At 57.6% G+C, this 16,687-nt stretch overlaps 1 protein-coding gene across 11 annotated transcripts in view; it reads left to right on the forward strand.

Moving 5' to 3' along the window:
- Nucleotides 1-16,687, forward strand: part of EP400 (E1A binding protein p400) — a 98,485-nt gene that overhangs the window by 76,207 nt on the left and 5,591 nt on the right. For 7 of the 11 annotated variants that reach the window (XM_072953490.1, XM_072953487.1, XM_072953484.1 and 4 more), the window contains 10 exons: nucleotides 751-829; nucleotides 959-1,210; nucleotides 2,029-2,077; nucleotides 2,151-2,260; nucleotides 7,864-8,071; nucleotides 8,202-8,377; nucleotides 9,963-10,181; nucleotides 11,922-12,117; nucleotides 12,588-12,712; nucleotides 13,685-13,831. In XM_072953490.1, coding sequence (XP_072809591.1) covers nucleotides 751-829; nucleotides 959-1,210; nucleotides 2,029-2,077; nucleotides 2,151-2,260; nucleotides 7,864-8,071; nucleotides 8,202-8,377; nucleotides 9,963-10,181; nucleotides 11,922-12,117; nucleotides 12,588-12,712; nucleotides 13,685-13,831 — 1,561 coding nt within the window. The remainder of the gene's footprint in view (nucleotides 1-750; nucleotides 830-958; nucleotides 1,211-2,028; nucleotides 2,078-2,150; nucleotides 2,261-7,863; nucleotides 8,072-8,201; nucleotides 8,378-9,962; nucleotides 10,182-11,921; nucleotides 12,118-12,587; nucleotides 12,713-13,684; nucleotides 13,832-16,687) is intronic. The other 4 variants (XM_072953489.1, XM_072953495.1, XM_072953494.1 and 1 more) reach the window with 2 other exon arrangements.

Genomic DNA, 16,687 nt, shown 5'->3' on the forward strand with positions numbered 1-16,687 from the left:
GGCCATCAGCGAAGGGGCCCGCTGGGCGGGTGTGGCGGGGCTGGAGAGGGCCGGGCGTGTCTGTCATGGTCCCTGTTCGGCTGAGTGAGGGTGGCCATGGGCAGGAGTGTGCAGTGGGGTGGGAGGGCAGCCAACCAGAAGGCCGGTCTGCAGGGTGGGAGGAGGAGGTCTGGGGATGGCGCCACCAAGGTGGAGGAGCCTGTGGTGAGTAGGGAGGCCCAGGGGCAGCGCGGAGGTAACCGAGGGCCTTGGCGGAAGCAGATGTGGTGTGAAGTCCTCCGGGAGTGAGTTGGCAAGATACAGGAAATTTTGGGGGGGGGGATTATTTTAATGGAGGAATTGGGGGTTGAACCCAGAACTTCGTGCATGCTAACCAGGCACTCTGCCACTGAGCTGTACCTGCCCACCTGCTCTTTGGGGGAGGGCTGATGCTCAGCGCGGCAGGGCAGGTGGGCTTCGGGAGGGGCAGGTGCCCTGCAGTCTCGCCCCAACGCGTTCTGGGGCACGCGGACCAGGCCTACCCCGCCCGCCGTCCGGGGCCGTTCTGGGCAGGATGGGAGGAGAGGTCCAGGGTAGACTGGCAGCCTTTCTCCTTTCCAAGTCCGATCAGCTCAGCGCCGTGGCGCTCAGGGCTTGATAGGAGTTACCTCCCAGCGCCGGGCAGCTTGGGAAAGGAGGACACTGGGTTTCCGGAACGCTGTCTACTTCAGGACTTGCCCGTGTGGTTTTAACTCTTGCATTTGTCTTTAGCGGAATCAACTACGACAAACCACTGCCTCCCATTCAAGTCGCGTCTCTGCGCGCGGAGCGGATCGCCAAGGAAAAGAAGGTGTGGGGCCCTGGGCCTCTGTCCCGGGAGGGCGGGGCTGGGGGGTGGGCGGAGGGCGGGGCTGGGGGGTGGGCGGAGGGCGGGGCTGCCGGCTCTGACTCCTCCCACTGCCCCCCCCCCCCCGCGCAGGCCCTGGCGGATCAGCAGAAGGCGCAGCAGCCGCCCGTGGCGCCGCCCCCGCCTCCCCCGCCGCAGCCGCAGCCGCCGCCGCCCCAGCAGCCGCCGCCCCCTCTGCCGCAGCCACAGGCAGCGGGCGGCCAGCAGCCCGCGGGGCCGCCGGCCGTGCAGCCCCAGGCCCCAGCGCAGCCCCCCGCGCAGCCGGCGCAGGCCCCGCCCAAGGTGCCCCCTGCGATCACGACGGTGGGGAGTGCAGCGGTGCTGGTGAGAAGGCGCCCTCGCTGCTCTGTCCACGCGCACCCCCTGTGAGGCCTTCCGAGGAAGCGCGGGTCTGGAGGGCTGTGTCCCCCCCACGCTCCGCCAGCCCTGCCCTCCGGGGCCGGGTCACTCCGCGTGACTGGGGAGGTGGAGGTTCTGAAGCAGGGCTCTGGGAAGCGTGGCTGTGAAGAACCGCGCGCTCTTTCCTGCAGACTTGCAGAGCAGGCCCTGTTAGTGCGCTCTGTCCCCTCCTGGCCCTGCCCCGCTTCCCCTCAGAGCAGAGCGCACGTGCGCGTGCGCGAGAAAGAGAAAGGCAGCCGCCGGTCGCCCTCCCCGCGCTGTCGCCGCCGCAGCCTGGTGTGTCCCTGGCTGCGTGTGCCTGGTGTGCGTCCTGACCCCACACGGAAGGTCTTGGGAGAGCCGTTTCTTCCCTTGGTTCCTGGTTACATTTGCTGCAGGAGTGGTTTACATGCCCTGGGGCAGCTCTGTCCTCCTGTTCTGAAAACTAAGCGTCTGCTTGGCCTGAGGGCTGCTCCGTGCGTGGTAGGTGGTGAGGACGAGACTGCAGAGCTGAGCCCTGGGCTGCGGCCTCAGTGACCTCAGTCAGAGAAGAATGGGAAACGGCAAGCGCGGGGGCCCTCAGCTTGGCAAGTGTGGAGTCAGGAGGGTCAGCGTGGCCAGAGCCTGGCGACTGGGCTGCGTGGGGGCAGAAGTCAGCCTCATGGGCCGGGTAGCTGTGGTTAGGAGTTTGGATTGGATTCTGATGAAACGGAAGCCTTTGGAGGAGAGCTCGACCTGAAACTCAGACGGTTTTCTTTCTTCAGCAGGCAGGAGCCATTAAGACGTCTGTTACAGGGACAAGCATGCCTACGGGTAAGAGTCAGAGATGCCACGATCCAGGACAGTCCTTCCCTCTCCCCCTGCCTCACAGCCCCTCTCTCTGCAGGTGCGGTGAGCGGAAACGTGATTGTGAACACCATCGCTGGTGTCCCCGCCGCCACCTTCCAGTCCATTAACAAGCGCCTAGCTTCACCCGTGGCACCTGGAGCCTTGACCGTGAGTTGTCTCTGCCCCTGGGTGCTTGTGGTGGCATGAGTGGCCTAGGAGGCTGCAGAAGTTGTTTGCTTTTTGAAAAATATTCCGTCGGTACAGGAAGTGCTAATCTAAGACTCGTGACCATTCAGGTGTTCAGAGGATGGTTTCTGTGTTGTCTTCCAAGGGAGTGTGCGTGTGGAAACCCACCATGTGATTGTGGGAGGTGGTGGGCTATGAAGGCGCCCACGTGCCACGGTGACAGATGTGCCTGGTGGGGGACGTTGGGGCTCTCGCACGGTGTCACAGGATGGCGGGACACGCCTTCACGCGGCTTGCCCAAGTGTGCAAGTGCTGTACTGGGCACGAGGGGTCAGTTTCTGGGGGTCCAGGCCCAGGTGTGGACGCGGAGCTGCAGGCCCCCTGAGCTTGTAACCAAAGGAGACAGGGCGCTCAGCAGAAGACACAGCTGGCTGGCTGTGGTGTGTCACCGTAAGAAGCAGACAAGAACAACTGAAATGAAGGAGTTTACATTGCATCCTGATTTCCAGTTGAGCCATAGGCCTGAAAGCACCCTGTGTGCCCTGAATGAGACAAAGCGGTTTCAAAGTCAGCAGTGCTGTGGCAGGTTGTGTGATGTCTCTCTTGGGCTCTGAGACGTGTCTTTCCTACGAAGGAGTTGCTGTAGTGATGTAGACAGTGTGGAGTTGGCAGGGGCAGACCGTAAGACCACGAGAGGACGAGGGTCCGTGCAGACCCACACGTACAAGTCAGGCAGGCCTCATTGGGAGTGTCCGAGGGTCTCAGTGGAGAATGGTGCTGGAGGAGGGGTAGCCATACGCAGAACTGAAGTGTATACAGTATCTACGGAAAGTCATCAGAATGGATCACAGACCCGAAAACCCAAAACTAGAGAACTTCTAGAAGAAAACATAGGACATCTTTGCTACCTTGATTAGGCAAAGATTTCTTAGGATATCAAAAGCATGCAAATTGTGGTGGGAAAAATAATGTAGGCTTCTTCAAATCAAGAACTTCTGCTTTTTGGAAACTTATTAAGAAATGAAAAGCATGGGGAATGTTTGCAGAATGTATCTGATAAAGAATTGGTATTCAGATTATATAAAGATTCTCCAATATAAAGAGTCTTCAGCGAGGAGGGTATAGCTCAGTGGTAGAGTATGTGCTTAGCATGCATGAGGTCCTGGGTTCCATCCCCAGTACCTCCACTAAAAGTTAATAGGTAAACTTAATTACCTCCCCCTCAGAAAAACAAAGACAAAATAAAAAAACCAAAAAACAAACACCTACATTAAAGGGAGAGGTCCTCTCATTTAAAAAAAAAGATTCTTCAGTCAATAATAAGAAAACAGACAACTGTAAGAAATGGAAGGTCTGAGCAGTTACTTTGCCACAGACCATACACGGATGGCACATAAAACACGAGAAGGCGTGCAGTGCGTCGTCACTCAGGAGAGGTAACAGCCGAGTCTCCAGCACCAAACACCTGCGAGGACGGCCTGCAGGAAGCCCGAAGGCCGGCGGTGCCGAGCGCGGTGAGGGTGCAGGACAGCTGAAGTCCTCCAGCCAGTCTGGAAGACCGCCCGGGTGTTTCTGAGAGAGTTAACCGTACACTTAGTGTACAGCCTGTCAGTCCCACTCCTGGGTTTCCCCCAAGAGGAACGAAAACACAGGTATGCACAAAAAACCCAGACGTGACTGTGTTGAGGGGCTGTATTCATCATTACTAAGTACGGGAACGACCCGGTGTCCGGCAGCTCGGGTGGCTCTCAGGCTGGCGGGTTGCTGGCTAGCAGCCGTTTCCAGAGGCTGCATGTGTGTGTGGTTCCAGTTAAATAATTCCGGGAAGGCAAAGCCGTAGGGATGGAAACAAAATATGTTCTGTGTCTGGATTATGGTGGCTCTTTGGCCATGTACCCATGTAATTCATAGAACTCTGTACCCGAAACAGGTGAACTTTTCTGTGTGTAAATTACACACAGTAAATTGGGCTTTAAAAGTTAAAATAATCTCAGCAATGGGATATATATGAAAACGGTTTCTAGGATGTGATTTAGGATTATTCATTCATTTTCCTTTCTGCTTTGTAATAAACTGCTTTAGATTCGGCCACTTCAGTAAATAGCAGAAGCTATTAGGCCTGTGGCATTAGGGTCATTCTGTACGACCGGTGCCGCCGCTTCTGGGAGGGTGGCAGACTACGCTCAATTGCATTTGATGTTTTACTTTGAAAAAGACCTGTTTCTTTGGTGATACACTTGAAAGAGAGCAGTTGATCCACAATGTGTTTTTTGAGCAACTCTTGTAGACAGGATTCTCTCCCTGGTGATGTGGAGACAGGAGTAGGAATCAAACTGGTGGCACGCCTTCATAGCGCCCCTGCAGTCCTAGGGCCGGAGCACAGCGGAGGCACAGGTGACAGGCGGGGAAGGCGGCTGGGGCTCCTACAGACCAGGGAGATGAGCCACAGAAACGGCTCTCGGGAAGATGGCAAGCCGTGTGAGCAGAGGGTCAGCAGCGAGAGAGGGGATGGCGTATCCAGGGGAGAGTGGGCGGTTCTGGTCAGATGGAGGACAGAACGCATCAGCAGAGGCGTGCTGGGGCCCACAGCCTCCCAGAGGCTCTTGAGTGGCTCCGTCTGCTTGGCCTGGTGACCTCGAGGCCAGATTGTTTGGGGGCTTGGAGATCAGGCCAGAGAACACGGGTTTTGTTCACCATGTGATGGGGAGCCCTTGACAATCTTTGAGCAGTGGTATGTTTTAGGAAAAGTCGTGTGATGAGCGGATTAGAGCAGGAAAGGTTAGAGCTGCTTCAGTAGTGTGGGAAGGGACTTCTGTTTCTGGTATTAAGGTGAGTTATTTATACCACTTTCCTAATGAACTGAAATTATTGGATAAAAAATGTAAACATCTTAAAAGCCTCAAGGAACTGCCCGAGAGTAACTGATTATTAGGCCAAAATCTAAGGGAAGAGGAAACCCAGAGGTAAACAGTGCACTGAGGCTGTGTCTGCCTTAGAGTACACTCCCCTTCTCAGACAGGGGCCTCCTGTTCAAGCCCAAGGCCCCGCCCACCCGGCTGGAACGTGAGGAAGGAGGCGTGGATACCTTGAGACAGGGTCTGGATGGCGGAGGTTGGAGGGCAGGGTGAACCAGAAGGAAAGTCCATCTGCCCTACACCCTCATGCTGAGCAGAGGTGGGGTTGGGGACTCTTCCTGCAAAGTTGGAGCCACAAGTCAGCTCTCGGTCAGTTTGCAGCTTGAAAGTTGCCTCCAAAGGGCCCCCTAACCCTCAAATCCAGTGATGTAGTCCTGGATGGGCAGTGTCCCTGGATGGTGGCCAGAGTCACATGCAGATTTTTCTGGACGTGTATGCCTTTGTCCTGGGCTTGTTGGAGTGTGTGCAGTGGCTTTTCAGGTGCAGTGAGCAGCATGTGAAAGAAGATAACCAAGCACACAAGGGAAGGCAGCACCACGAGGGAGAGTGAGCAGAAACAGCCCACAATAGTGGGCTGGCCTTTACGGCTTGAGATAGTGGGGTTATTGGGTACAGGTTATAGAACCATTATACTTTTGTTTTAAAGAAATAAGAGACGCTTGAGAATGTAAAAACCAGGAAACTATAAAAAAAAAAGCCAACATAGAGAACTTTAAGAAATGAAAAAAACAGTTACCAACATTGAAACATAAATCTTATAATTGGGCTTAATATCAGTTTCCACACAGTTGAAGAGAGACTTAGTGAACTGGAAGGTAAATCACAAGAAGTTATTCGGCACGTGGCGGGGGAGATAGCAGGCGGAGGTACTGGAGAGAATTTAGAGCTGTGGAGGACGGGGTGAGAGGAGGTGACATGTGGTTACTCAGAGTTCCAGACAGAGTTGAGCAGAGACCGTAGAGGTTCCCAGAACTGATGGACGGCACTGACTTGTACACGCCCAAAGCCCAGCTCACCTGCACCTACGTGATGCCAGTGATGAGGAGGTCTTGGCTGCAGCCAGAGAAAAGGCAGGTTGCCTTCAGAAGTCCATCAGCTTCCTGCTCGGTGGGAGAGCTGAAGTCAGGAGCCAGGGGATGACATTTTTGCTGGAGGGAGAGAAAACTACTGCCAGCTGGAGGTTCTGTATCTTCTGAAAATGCCTTGAGCAACAAGGGTAAAATAAAAAACATTTCGAACAAGGCTTGAGAGCGTTACCTGCAGACCTTTCCTAAATGAACAGTCGTCCCTCAGCATCCGCGGGGGACGCGTTCCAGAGCCTTCCGGGTCTGCCGAGGTCTGAGGACGCTCGCGTCCCCAGAGCCGGCCTGGGTGTCCTGGTCCTGCGCTGTGGGGTCTGTCAGCCTAGGTCAGGTAGCGCTGGAGGACAGACTGAGAAAAATCCACGTGCAGGTGGACCCGTGCAGCGCAAGCCCGTGTTGCTGCTCAAGGGTCAGCTGTACTGGAGGCAGAAGGTAGGTGCTCCCAGATGGAAGGTCTGTGAAACGAGAGCAGAGGAAACAAGTATGTGACGTAGTTGAGGTGCAAATTGACTTCATAAGCAACAGTGACTCACTCACTGTGGGGTCAGCAGAGGTGGGCGTAGCACACGGTGCAGTGACGTGAGCTGGGAAAGCGGGAGGCGTTGAGTGTTCCAGAAGCTCTTCCTTGTTCAGGAGAAGTGTGAAGTTACTGACAAGGCTTCGGTATAATTTTTGACAAGCCACCAAAGAAAAATAGAGTATAACTTCTAAACTTAGGGAAAAGTGGGGTGAGAAAAAAATCTGAAAGAAAGCAAGAAAGGTGATTAAAAGGCACGTGGAATGGAGGAGAGGACAGAGCTCAGTGCTGCAGCATGGGCCTAGTGTGCACAAGGTCCTGGGTTCCATCCCCAGTGCCTCCGTTAATTAATTAACCTAATTACCTCTCCCCTCGCCCCCCGAAACATGGGACGGATAGATTGAATAGAAATCACAGAGTAAGATGCTGGGTTTAGATTTAAAACCAGAAGCAGTGGAATGTCAAAAGGTCAGAAATGAACTGAATAGTCCAGGAAGATGTCTGCACCAACGGGGCCAGCGGAGGACAGAGTCATGTTTAAGGGCAGTTTCAGAGGTGGACAGAGGTAGTTGGTCCACCGGTTGTGGGGCTGGGGTGGGGCGCTGCGCCTCGGAGGGACGCGGGAAGCCGTGGGGCTGCCCCAGGACCCGGAGCAGAAGGGGGCGGGTTCAGGAATGGCGGTGGAAAGCCGGGATCCTGGGACTGTGTGTTCTGGGGGACAAACTTGGGCATTGGGAGGATAGCCAAGAATCTCGTATGTTCCTTGGGGCCAGGAGGTCTTTTGAGTGAGCACAGGAGGACAGGGACAGCCAGCGTTTTGGAGTGGGAATGGGAACGTTGTTTCCTGAAATTTCATTCTGTGGTTACCCGTCCCCTCTGGAGCACAGGGGGCGTGCTTTGAGCTTACAGATGAAGCTTTCTCTTAGCACACTGTCTGTCGAAAGGCCAGCATCTGGAATGCCCTTTGTTTTCTTGGATTTAGAGTTTGCTGCCCTTTCTATCCACCCGATGAGTGTAAAAGTCTTGAGGAGCAGCACGATGCCGCCTGATAGTGTCTGTTGCCTTTTCCAGACGTCCGGAGGCTCCGCCCCCGCCCAGGTGGTCCACACCCAGCCTCGAGCGGTCGGCTCACCGGCCACGGCCACGTCGGACCTGGTGTCTCTGGCACCAACTCAGGGCGTTCGCGCAGTGACCTCGGTGACGGCCTCGGCCGTGGTCACGACCAGCCTGACCCCCGTGCAGACCACGACCCGGTCTCTGGTGACTCAGGTGTCCCAGGGTAAGGGCAGGTTTGGTTTCCCCTGCGGCCTGTCCTGCTTCTTCCGTAGGGCGGGGCCGACGCTTGCACGCGTAGTGGGCGGGGGTGGGCCAGGTCAGCCTGCAGGCTCACGGCAGGCAGCCTCTTCCAGCCACAGGGGTCCAGCTTCCCGGGAAAAGCATCACCCCGGCGCACTTCCAGCTCCTCCGGCAGCAGCAGCAGCAGCAGCAGCAGCAGCCGCAGGCGGCCTCGCAGGCGCAGGTCCCTCAGATGCAGGGCCAGGCCCAGTCGCCCGCGCAGATCAAAGCCGTAGGCAAGTTGACTCCGGTGAGCATCCTCCAGAAAGCCGTGAACACGCTGTCTGTGCGATGATGCCTTGTGTCCTGTAGTCCAGAGTGTATTCTGCATGACCGCCATTGTCTGTATGCGGGACCTGGGTCTGTCGTCTGTAAGAGCAGTTTTCCACGCGGAACTGCTGTCGTGGCGGTGTGGGCAGCTGGCTGTCGGCTCTCCGGAGGCCGTCGCCCCGGCTTCCAGGTGCACCGTCCCACTCGCTTTCTTGTGCTGTGTCTGCGTGGCAGCGTGGGCTCAGAGAGAACTGGGCGCCTCCCCCGACCAGAGAAGATGCTGGTGAAGGGCCTTCCTTGACAGTTTCAGAGACGAGGTGGTGAGGCCTGACCTCTTTAGGAAACAGTTCATTTGTGGTACTGTTTCTCAGTTAGCCGTTTGAGCACTGATGTTCCTGAGTGTCCCTGATCTCCGTATCCCCTGTGCTGTTATGTAAGGAAACACGTTCATTTTAAAAGGAAATACTATATTCCTGCCACAAATGGAAAAGCATTAGTACTCAATGTAGAAAGTAACCAGAAAAGCACATGAAATAAAAACAAGACCTTTAGAGTTGCAGCTAGCTGTTGGGCCTGCGCAGTAAGCACCTGACCCAGGCCTGCCCCATGTCGGTCACAGAGGGGACCAGGGTGCTGGAGGGCTGTGGAGGGCGTGCTGGCACTAGCGAGATCCATCCTCGAGGCACCCGACCACGTGCCACAGACACAAAGTGCAGCCAAACAAGATGTTCGGTTCCTCAGTCACACCAGCCACATTTCAAGGGCACAGTGGCCACGGTGGCTGTGATGACTGCATTGGCCAGCCCAGGTTGAGCATGTGTCCATCACTGCAGAAAGCGCTGGTGGGCAGCACCCAGCTACAGGCGAGCTGTCAGAGGGGTCTGCTTCCCTTCGCACTTCCACAGCCCTCCCCCTGCAGGGCAGCAGGGCCTTCGGCACCCTGCTCAGCGCCGCCACCCCTTTGTCTGGTCCCCTGCTCCTGCCCTTCTCCTAAACCAGGTGCAGAGTCCTTTACCTTTTCAGCCTCTTGAAAAGAGATCTGATAGTGATGAACAACTCAGTATGCTTTCTTTTTCTTTATTTTTTAAAGAAAAACATTTATTCCTTAAAGTTATTTTTTAACTGTCTTAGTATCTTTATGTTTTGACTTCTCTTGAAGACGTGGGTTATGGATTAAATTTTCATTTGGAGACAGAATACAGAATTTAGAACTGAAGCTTATCTTATAATAAGCTTTAAAATTTCCAGAGGGACCACAATTTTAAGACAAAATTTTTTGATGGCGTGACAGCTTTAAATTGACCTGTTTGTAAGTGATGAGAGCTGAGGAATTTGCTGATCTGTCAGAATCACTGTTGCGAGTTCTCATCAGTGATACGCTGACTTCTAATAAAGGATCGTTTTTCAGTGTTGGAAGGCCTGGAGGACGGTTTGCACACTGTATGTTAGCACTGTTTACTTTGCTATTTAACGGGTGGTGGAACAGTAACTTAAAACCAAGATTTATATTTTAAAGACCAGAACACAGGTAGCGTTGATGCAAGGTGACTTTGTCTGGGTTTCAGGAGCACCTGATCAAGATGCAGAAGCAGAAGCTGCAGCTGCCCCAGCAGGCGCCCCCGCCGCAGGCCCCCCCAGGGCCGCCTCCGCCGCCGGCACAAGTGCAGGTGCAGCCCCCGCAGCCCGCGCAGCAGCAGAGCCCCCAGCTCACCACGGTCACGGCGCCGCGGCCCGGCGCCCTGCTCACGGGCACCACCGTGGCCAACCTCCAGGTGGCCCGGCTTGTAAGTTCCGGTCGATGTGCTTGTTTTTCCAGAGCAGCGTCTTCTTACGTTTTACCTAAGGTTTTACCTGCTGAGGCCCATGCAGGTATCACAGCGAAGTTACCAGTAAAGACGTGCTCTTTCCCCAGGAACTAGAGTTCTCTTTGGAGAGAATGCGACCCCACACGTGGGAAACATTCACGTCTGCGTACTTTCCAGGGCCCTGTGTCACAAAGCCGGTGGTGGCCCGAGAGTTGGGGGAGGAGGGAGCGAGCCAGACCATGGAGGGCAGTAGGGCTGGTGCAGGGGCCGAGGGGAGGGTGAGGTGCGGCCTGGGGAAGGCCACCCGGGGCGCTGGGCTGGAGCTCGGGGGCAAGGCCTGTGTGGCTGGAGTGGAGGGCAGGGTGAGGGAGGCCCGACGGCCCGGCTCGGGCACCGCGGTGACTTGTAGGCACTGAGACTCCACAGCTGTCTAAGGATGGGATAGCGTTGGCTGAGAGTGGTGTCTGGGAAGATTGGTTACACTTGGCGAGTGTTGGTTGAGGGTCCTCTGGGCTGGATGCTGTCACATCAGGCCAGCCGGTGCCCGGCGCACCGGCGACAGCAGCTAACGTTGGGGATCCTGCTTGGGGCCAGGTGTTGCCTTAGGCTCCATGCCTGTCACCTGACTGCCGCTCACAGGCAGGAGTGGGTGTTTAACGTTAACTCCGTCTCGCAGGTGCAGAAATGGAGGCACGCAGCCTCAAGTAACTTGCCCAGGGCTGCAGCTAGTCCCCACCATGCCACCGCGACGTGCGGCCGGGTCCAGGCTCTGCTTCCTGTGTGCTTCACTCTGCTTAGTCTGTGAGGGGGGCATAGAAGTGGATAAAACTGCTAAAGCAGCTTGTTTCTCGTGCATTAAATAAATGCCAGTTCAAATGAGAAGAGTAGTGGTCAGGCTGGCGGCCGGGGCCAGGGAAGGCCCGGTCCTTGGTGGGGGGGGGGTCTTGCTGGACAGGCAGCGGCTCCCCGCTGTGGAGGGGATTCTAGGAGTCGAGCTGCAGTGTGCACACCATCTTCCCCCACGGTCCTGTTCCTGTTGTATCCTGAAGGAACAACAGAGCAAGCACAGCGATGAGCGTGCAGACTGGTGTGTCAGGGACGTCAGAGGCAGCGTAAGCCCCCAGCACTGAGACGGCCACTGTCCGCAGTGGGATGGTCGGCCGCCCTGAAGCACGGCTCTTGTGAAGGGAAGAGACCCGTTTCACATACTTGCACAGTCAGAGGCAGATACGGTCTGCTGGGCTGCAGGTCATCTGCGCAGGCTCACGGCTTGCTTCTGTTCTGTGTATTTTCTGAGGTAGTCTCGGGGTTTTGTACATATGAAAATGGATCTACTTCCATTTTCCTTTTACACGGACAGCTTAGGGAGGCAAGTGGTAGGTAGCTGCGTGGTAACTGAGTAACAGGAGGTGGGGTGGTGGGTGGGCCCCAGCGGGCCCCGGGCTGAGCGGCGCCGCAGCTGCAGGGATGGGAGTTGAGAGGCGGAGGAAACGTGGCGTGGCCTGGTCACCCTGGGGCGCAGGCTGGAGGGAGAGGCGGGGTCCCCAGCCGAGCGTGCACGTGCCCGAGGCGCGCAGGTCTTGCTGAGCCGCGTTCCCTGCGTGTGCTGGTGGTGACCGAGCCCCGGAGTCCTCCCGCGGTGAGTGGACCTCCTTGGCGACGCGTTGGCAGACGCGGAATCCTGAGTGTCTCTGGACTCCTCCTTGTTTTCCTGTCTAGACCCGGGTTCCCACTTCACAGCTGCAGGCGCAGGGGCAGCTGCAGGCCCAGGCACCCCAGCCGGCGCAGGTGGCGTTGGCGAAGCCCCCGGTGGTGTCCGTGCCCGCAGCCGTGGTCTCCTCGCCGGGCGTCACGACCCTGCCCATGAACGTCGCGGGCATCAGCGTGGCCATCGGGCAGCCGCAGAAAGCCACAGGTGCGTGTCACGTGCTCGCCCTGCGCCCCTCTGCCCGCAGCCGCGCCCAGTGAGCGTGGCCGCCAGCTGTCTGGGGTGTCATGGTGCGTTTTAGCAGCAGTGTCCCTCAGTTCAACATTACCGTTCTCAACTCCCCGCACCTTGATCTGACGGTGAGCTGAGAGACGTTTTAAGTATCTGGTAGACATAAGGGGCGCGTCATTCATCTCAGCATTGTTCCAGTGAGGTTTTCGGTGCAGAAGTCAGTGAAGGGGAGCCCAGTGCCCGTCCTTAGCCTGGTGACTGAACAGCCTGACGGGGGTGTGCCCTGACGGGGGTGTGTGTGTGTGTCCTGACGGGGGTGTGTGCCCTGACGGTGGGGGGGTCCGCCCTGACCAGGGGTGGGGGGGAGGTCCACCCTGACGGGGTGGGGCTGGGGGCGGGGGTTGGGGAGCGCCCTGACGCCCGCCCGCCCTGACGCGTGTCCGCAGGGCAGACTGTCGTGGCCCAGCCCGTGCACGTCCAGCAGCTGCTGAAGCTCAAGCAGCAGGCCGTCCAGCAGCAGAAGGCCATCCAGCCACAAGCTGCCCCAGGCCCGGCCGCCGTCCAGCAGAAGGTACTGTCGGGGTCGGGCCGCTGCCGCGTCGGGGAGGCGTGGAGGTGGAGCGCACGGCCCTCCCGCACTGTCGGCCCCCACGCGCAGGAGACCTGTGGTCATGGGGAGGCAGTGGTCAATGAGACGGGGAGCCCGGAGCCCCGAGGGCCTGCGGGAACCGTAAGGGATGGGCTGTGGAATCGGGATTGGGAAGAGGCCGGAAGGATCGGGAGAGCAGCGGGAGCCCACGGGGTGTGGCCCTCCTGGGCTGGCCTCCGGCGGCATAAAGCCCACCGCACCGCGGGTGCCGTCTTGGTCCTTGAGTCAGGGGTCGTGCCTGAGCTGTTCTCTGAGCTGTAGCTGCACACGCCTCTCCCTGGGGCCGGGCCTCGGGAAACACACGCTCAGAGAAGTGAGGTGACTTCTGCGGTGGGGAGCACTTGTGACAGCAGACAGAAACGGGGCCTGGGTGTCGCGGAGGCCCAGCGAACGTCTGAAAGAGGAAAGAGGACTAGAAGGGCTTTGGCCGAAGTACTTGTCTGTACGTTCACGTAACTTGAAATAAAACTTTGGAGCCGTGGAAGAATTTCCTTACGTGCAGTGGCTTTGTAAACCCCTGTGCAGGCCGCATGTGTGCGTGCCTTTCTGAGCAGTGTTTAACTCTCCTGGCAGAGGAACTAGAAATTAGGTTAAACATGCAGAGACCGTGCAGGTAGGTTTGTTAGTCTTCGTGCTGTTTTGGGGCATGTGGTAAGTTCTTAAAATGTGATTCGAGATGTATGTGTGGCGCTCACTCACCCCCATGGTGAGCAGACCAGGTGCCTGCAGGGGGCGGAGCGCCGACCCCGGCTGCGAGGGGGCCTGGCAGAGGCGGCACTGCGGTGGGGGGCTGCAAGGCCCGGGAGAGGGTAGAGGGCGGGCGGGAGCCGGCGGATGCCTGCGTCTCTGAGGAGGGGCCTCTCACCTGGGTTCTCTCTCTCTCTCCCCCCACAGATCACCGCCCAGCAGATTGCTGCTCAGGGCCAAGCTCAGAAGGTCACCTATGCTGCCCAGCCAGCCCTTAAAACCCAGTTTCTCACCACGCCCATCTCCCAGGCCCAGAAGCTGGCAGGGGCTCAGCAGGTGCAGACGCAGATCCAGGTGAGCCAGAGCGGAGTGGGGGGGTGGGAGGCAGACACGCAGACACGTGGGCGCTGGGCGGGGAGCAGAGCAGGTGGCCGCCGCAGACTAGCACTCCTTGAGGGCATCGTGGAAGCCTGACAGCCTCGCCACGCGGGCTGCTGGGGCCTGCAGGGTGGCCTGGGGGCCCGGCTGAGGTCACACTGAGGTGGCGGCCCTTGTGCTGGCGAGGCTCCTCCCGGGGTCGTGGTCGTCCCTCTGCTTTGGCGGGACGCCCGTGCTCTGCTCCTGGCTGGGCCTCCCAGCACTGCATGCGGCCCCCAGCCGGTGTGGGGAGGTGGTGCGCACGTGCCCCCTGCAGTGGAGCTGTGCTTCTTGGGACGACCTGGGCAATGCTGGCCCAGCGCCGCGTCTGTCCCAGGTGCACACCTTCAGGTCTGTGTGCTGCGTGTCCCCTGGTCTGTCGCTTTTCTTCTCGCTCACTGTGCGGTGTCTGGACACGTAGAGGTCCTTAGCTTGAGGGCATTGGAATTCATCACTTTTTGTTTCTGAAGAGTGCTTTTTTAAGTGTCTGGCTTAAGAAGTTCTTCCCAAGGTCATGGTGACATTTCCCTGTGTCATTGTCTAAAACCTTTATAACTTTGTTCGCATTCAGCTCTTTAACCTGCCTGAAGTTGGTTTTTGCAGATAATACAGAAGTAGTTCAGTTAAGTTTTCCATTTGAATGCCTGGTTTTTCTCACACTGCTTGTTAAGGAGTCGCCCCTCCTCTGACTCTCGGTGTGGCGGGCGTGAGCCACACCTGTCCTGCATGGGCTTCCCTCCTGCACCGTGGCTCTGGTCACTGCTGTCTTCGTCACGCTGGCGAAGTGAAGGGACTCGGCAGCTCTCCTCCATCTGTCGGGAGCGTCCTGCTTTCCGGGCTGTCTGCACTTCAGTGTTGATTCTGAGTCCCCTCTTAAGTCTGCACGCCACAGTCAGAGCCGTTGGGGTTTCTGTTAGAGTCGCACTGAGTCTGTAGATCAGTTTAGGGGGCGTCGACGTTTTCAGAGTCGTGACTTCACAGTCACCAACATGATACACCGTTTGGTGTTTCGTTTGTCTTTAATGCCCTTTCATGAAGTTTTCTTACCTTTTCCACAAAGACCTGATGGCGTGTGTTGGAGTTGCTCCTGGGCAGTCGGCATTTCTGCTGCTCTCCCTGAGGGGCCTGTTTCCATCTGTCTGTCTCTCCCGTACTCTGATGTTCGCATCCCGCCGTCAGTTGTCCGCGGGCTCCTCCGCGTCCCTCTGGGTTGATGGCACTGCCTGTGGGTCCCGGTGGCCAGCGTCTTCCTCCTCCTCCTTCTCTTCTCCGTTCTGTCTCGCTGTGCCAGGAGGCCTGCGGGTGCGTGACGGCGCAGACAGGCCGCTGCCCCACACGCCTTCCCCGGGCCATTCTGCAGGGTCGGGTTTTTAAATCGCCCTTTGGCACACCAAGAAACTCCCTTTTCTGTCTGGTTTGCTGCAGGGTGGCATTCCTTTTGCTGTGGGGTCTGTCTTTTCACTAACCCTCTGTCTGCACCCTCCCAGGCAGGGCTCCCCCGTCTCCCAGCTGCAGCCCAGCCCGGTGCCCACGAGTCCAGGCCCAGGTCGCAGCCGGTTGCCCTCCCTGCTCAGTTTAATCTGAGCTGCCTCTGAACGGGTCCCCAAGGCGTGAGCCCAGGCACCTGAGCCCCCCTCCAGCACAGGAAGTCCGACCAGGCCAGCCCCGTGGGCCTCCACTCTCTGCCCTGCACTCCAGGCCCAGCTGTCAGGGGCCTGTGGTGATGGGCTGGCGTGACCTTGCGGCGGGTCTGGCGTGGCCATGCGGTTGTCTTGTCCCCTCTGGGTCACCTTGGTGCTGCTGCGCCTGCCGACCTGTTCGGGCAGCTGCCGAGACAGCGCATCAGCCTGTCTCGGCCTGGCTGTGGCTTTGTTTGTTTCCCTTCTTATGTGAGATACTTTATTATGAGCTACGTGTAAATGGAAACTTTTATTATTTTGAAGAATGTCTGGTCCCCAGCCTGTGTTGCCCACACAGAGACCTTGGCGGCCCATGTGAGACTTCCCTGTGCGTCCCCCGCCTTTGCGTCTCTGGTCCGCGTCCCTGACTCTCGCTCTTCACAGAGGCGGCTGGAAGGTGGCGGCTGTCACTGGCATCCAGGGCCTTGGTTCTGGTCTCACTTGACCCGTTGGCTCACCCTTGTGGGGGCGCCCAGTACAGCGTCCTGTAGCTCCCGTCCTGTTCGGGGTTTCGGCTTCTTCTACTTGCTTTCCGTCCTTTCCTGCCTTCCCTTAACGCCGCTCAGGTATTTGTCGTTCTGTTCTTCCCTTCTCTGCTGCTTTGAAAATTACATGTTTCTTCCTGTCCTGTAAGCGCAGGTGCAGAGTTTCTCTGCCAAGCGGAGTGCACGCGGTTCCCGGCCCCTGGTCTGCTGCCCCGCCCCTTCCCCGGCCCCTGGGCCCACATGCTGCTGTGACCATGCCGTGCCCTCCTGTCCCATTTCATCTTCACTTTGTACATAAAACTACTTTTCTTCTGTTTGAGGTACGTCCTTCGGAATTTCCTGTAGTGTTGAAAATGCCTGTGTCTCACCCCTGCTCCTGAAAGGTGCTGATTCTGTTAGACCTTTACCTCCTCCACATGTTAGCAGCCCCGCCGCGTCCCGTCCTGCTTACCTGGTGGGTGAGACGCCAGCTGTTTGCCGCCTGCTGCTGCCTCGACAGTCGTCTTCCTCCCTCTTGCCTTTTGACGTCTGCCCTTTGTCTCTGGTGCCTTGTCAGCCCCGGGGTGCTCCAGCTGGGTTTGCTGATCTTCTGGAATCTGGGCATTGGCTTCTTTCATTGTTAGGAAGTG

Source organism: Vicugna pacos, chromosome 32 (genome assembly GCF_048564905.1).
Source record: "Vicugna pacos chromosome 32, VicPac4, whole genome shotgun sequence".
Classification (NCBI taxonomy): domain Eukaryota; kingdom Metazoa; phylum Chordata; class Mammalia; order Artiodactyla; family Camelidae; genus Vicugna; species Vicugna pacos.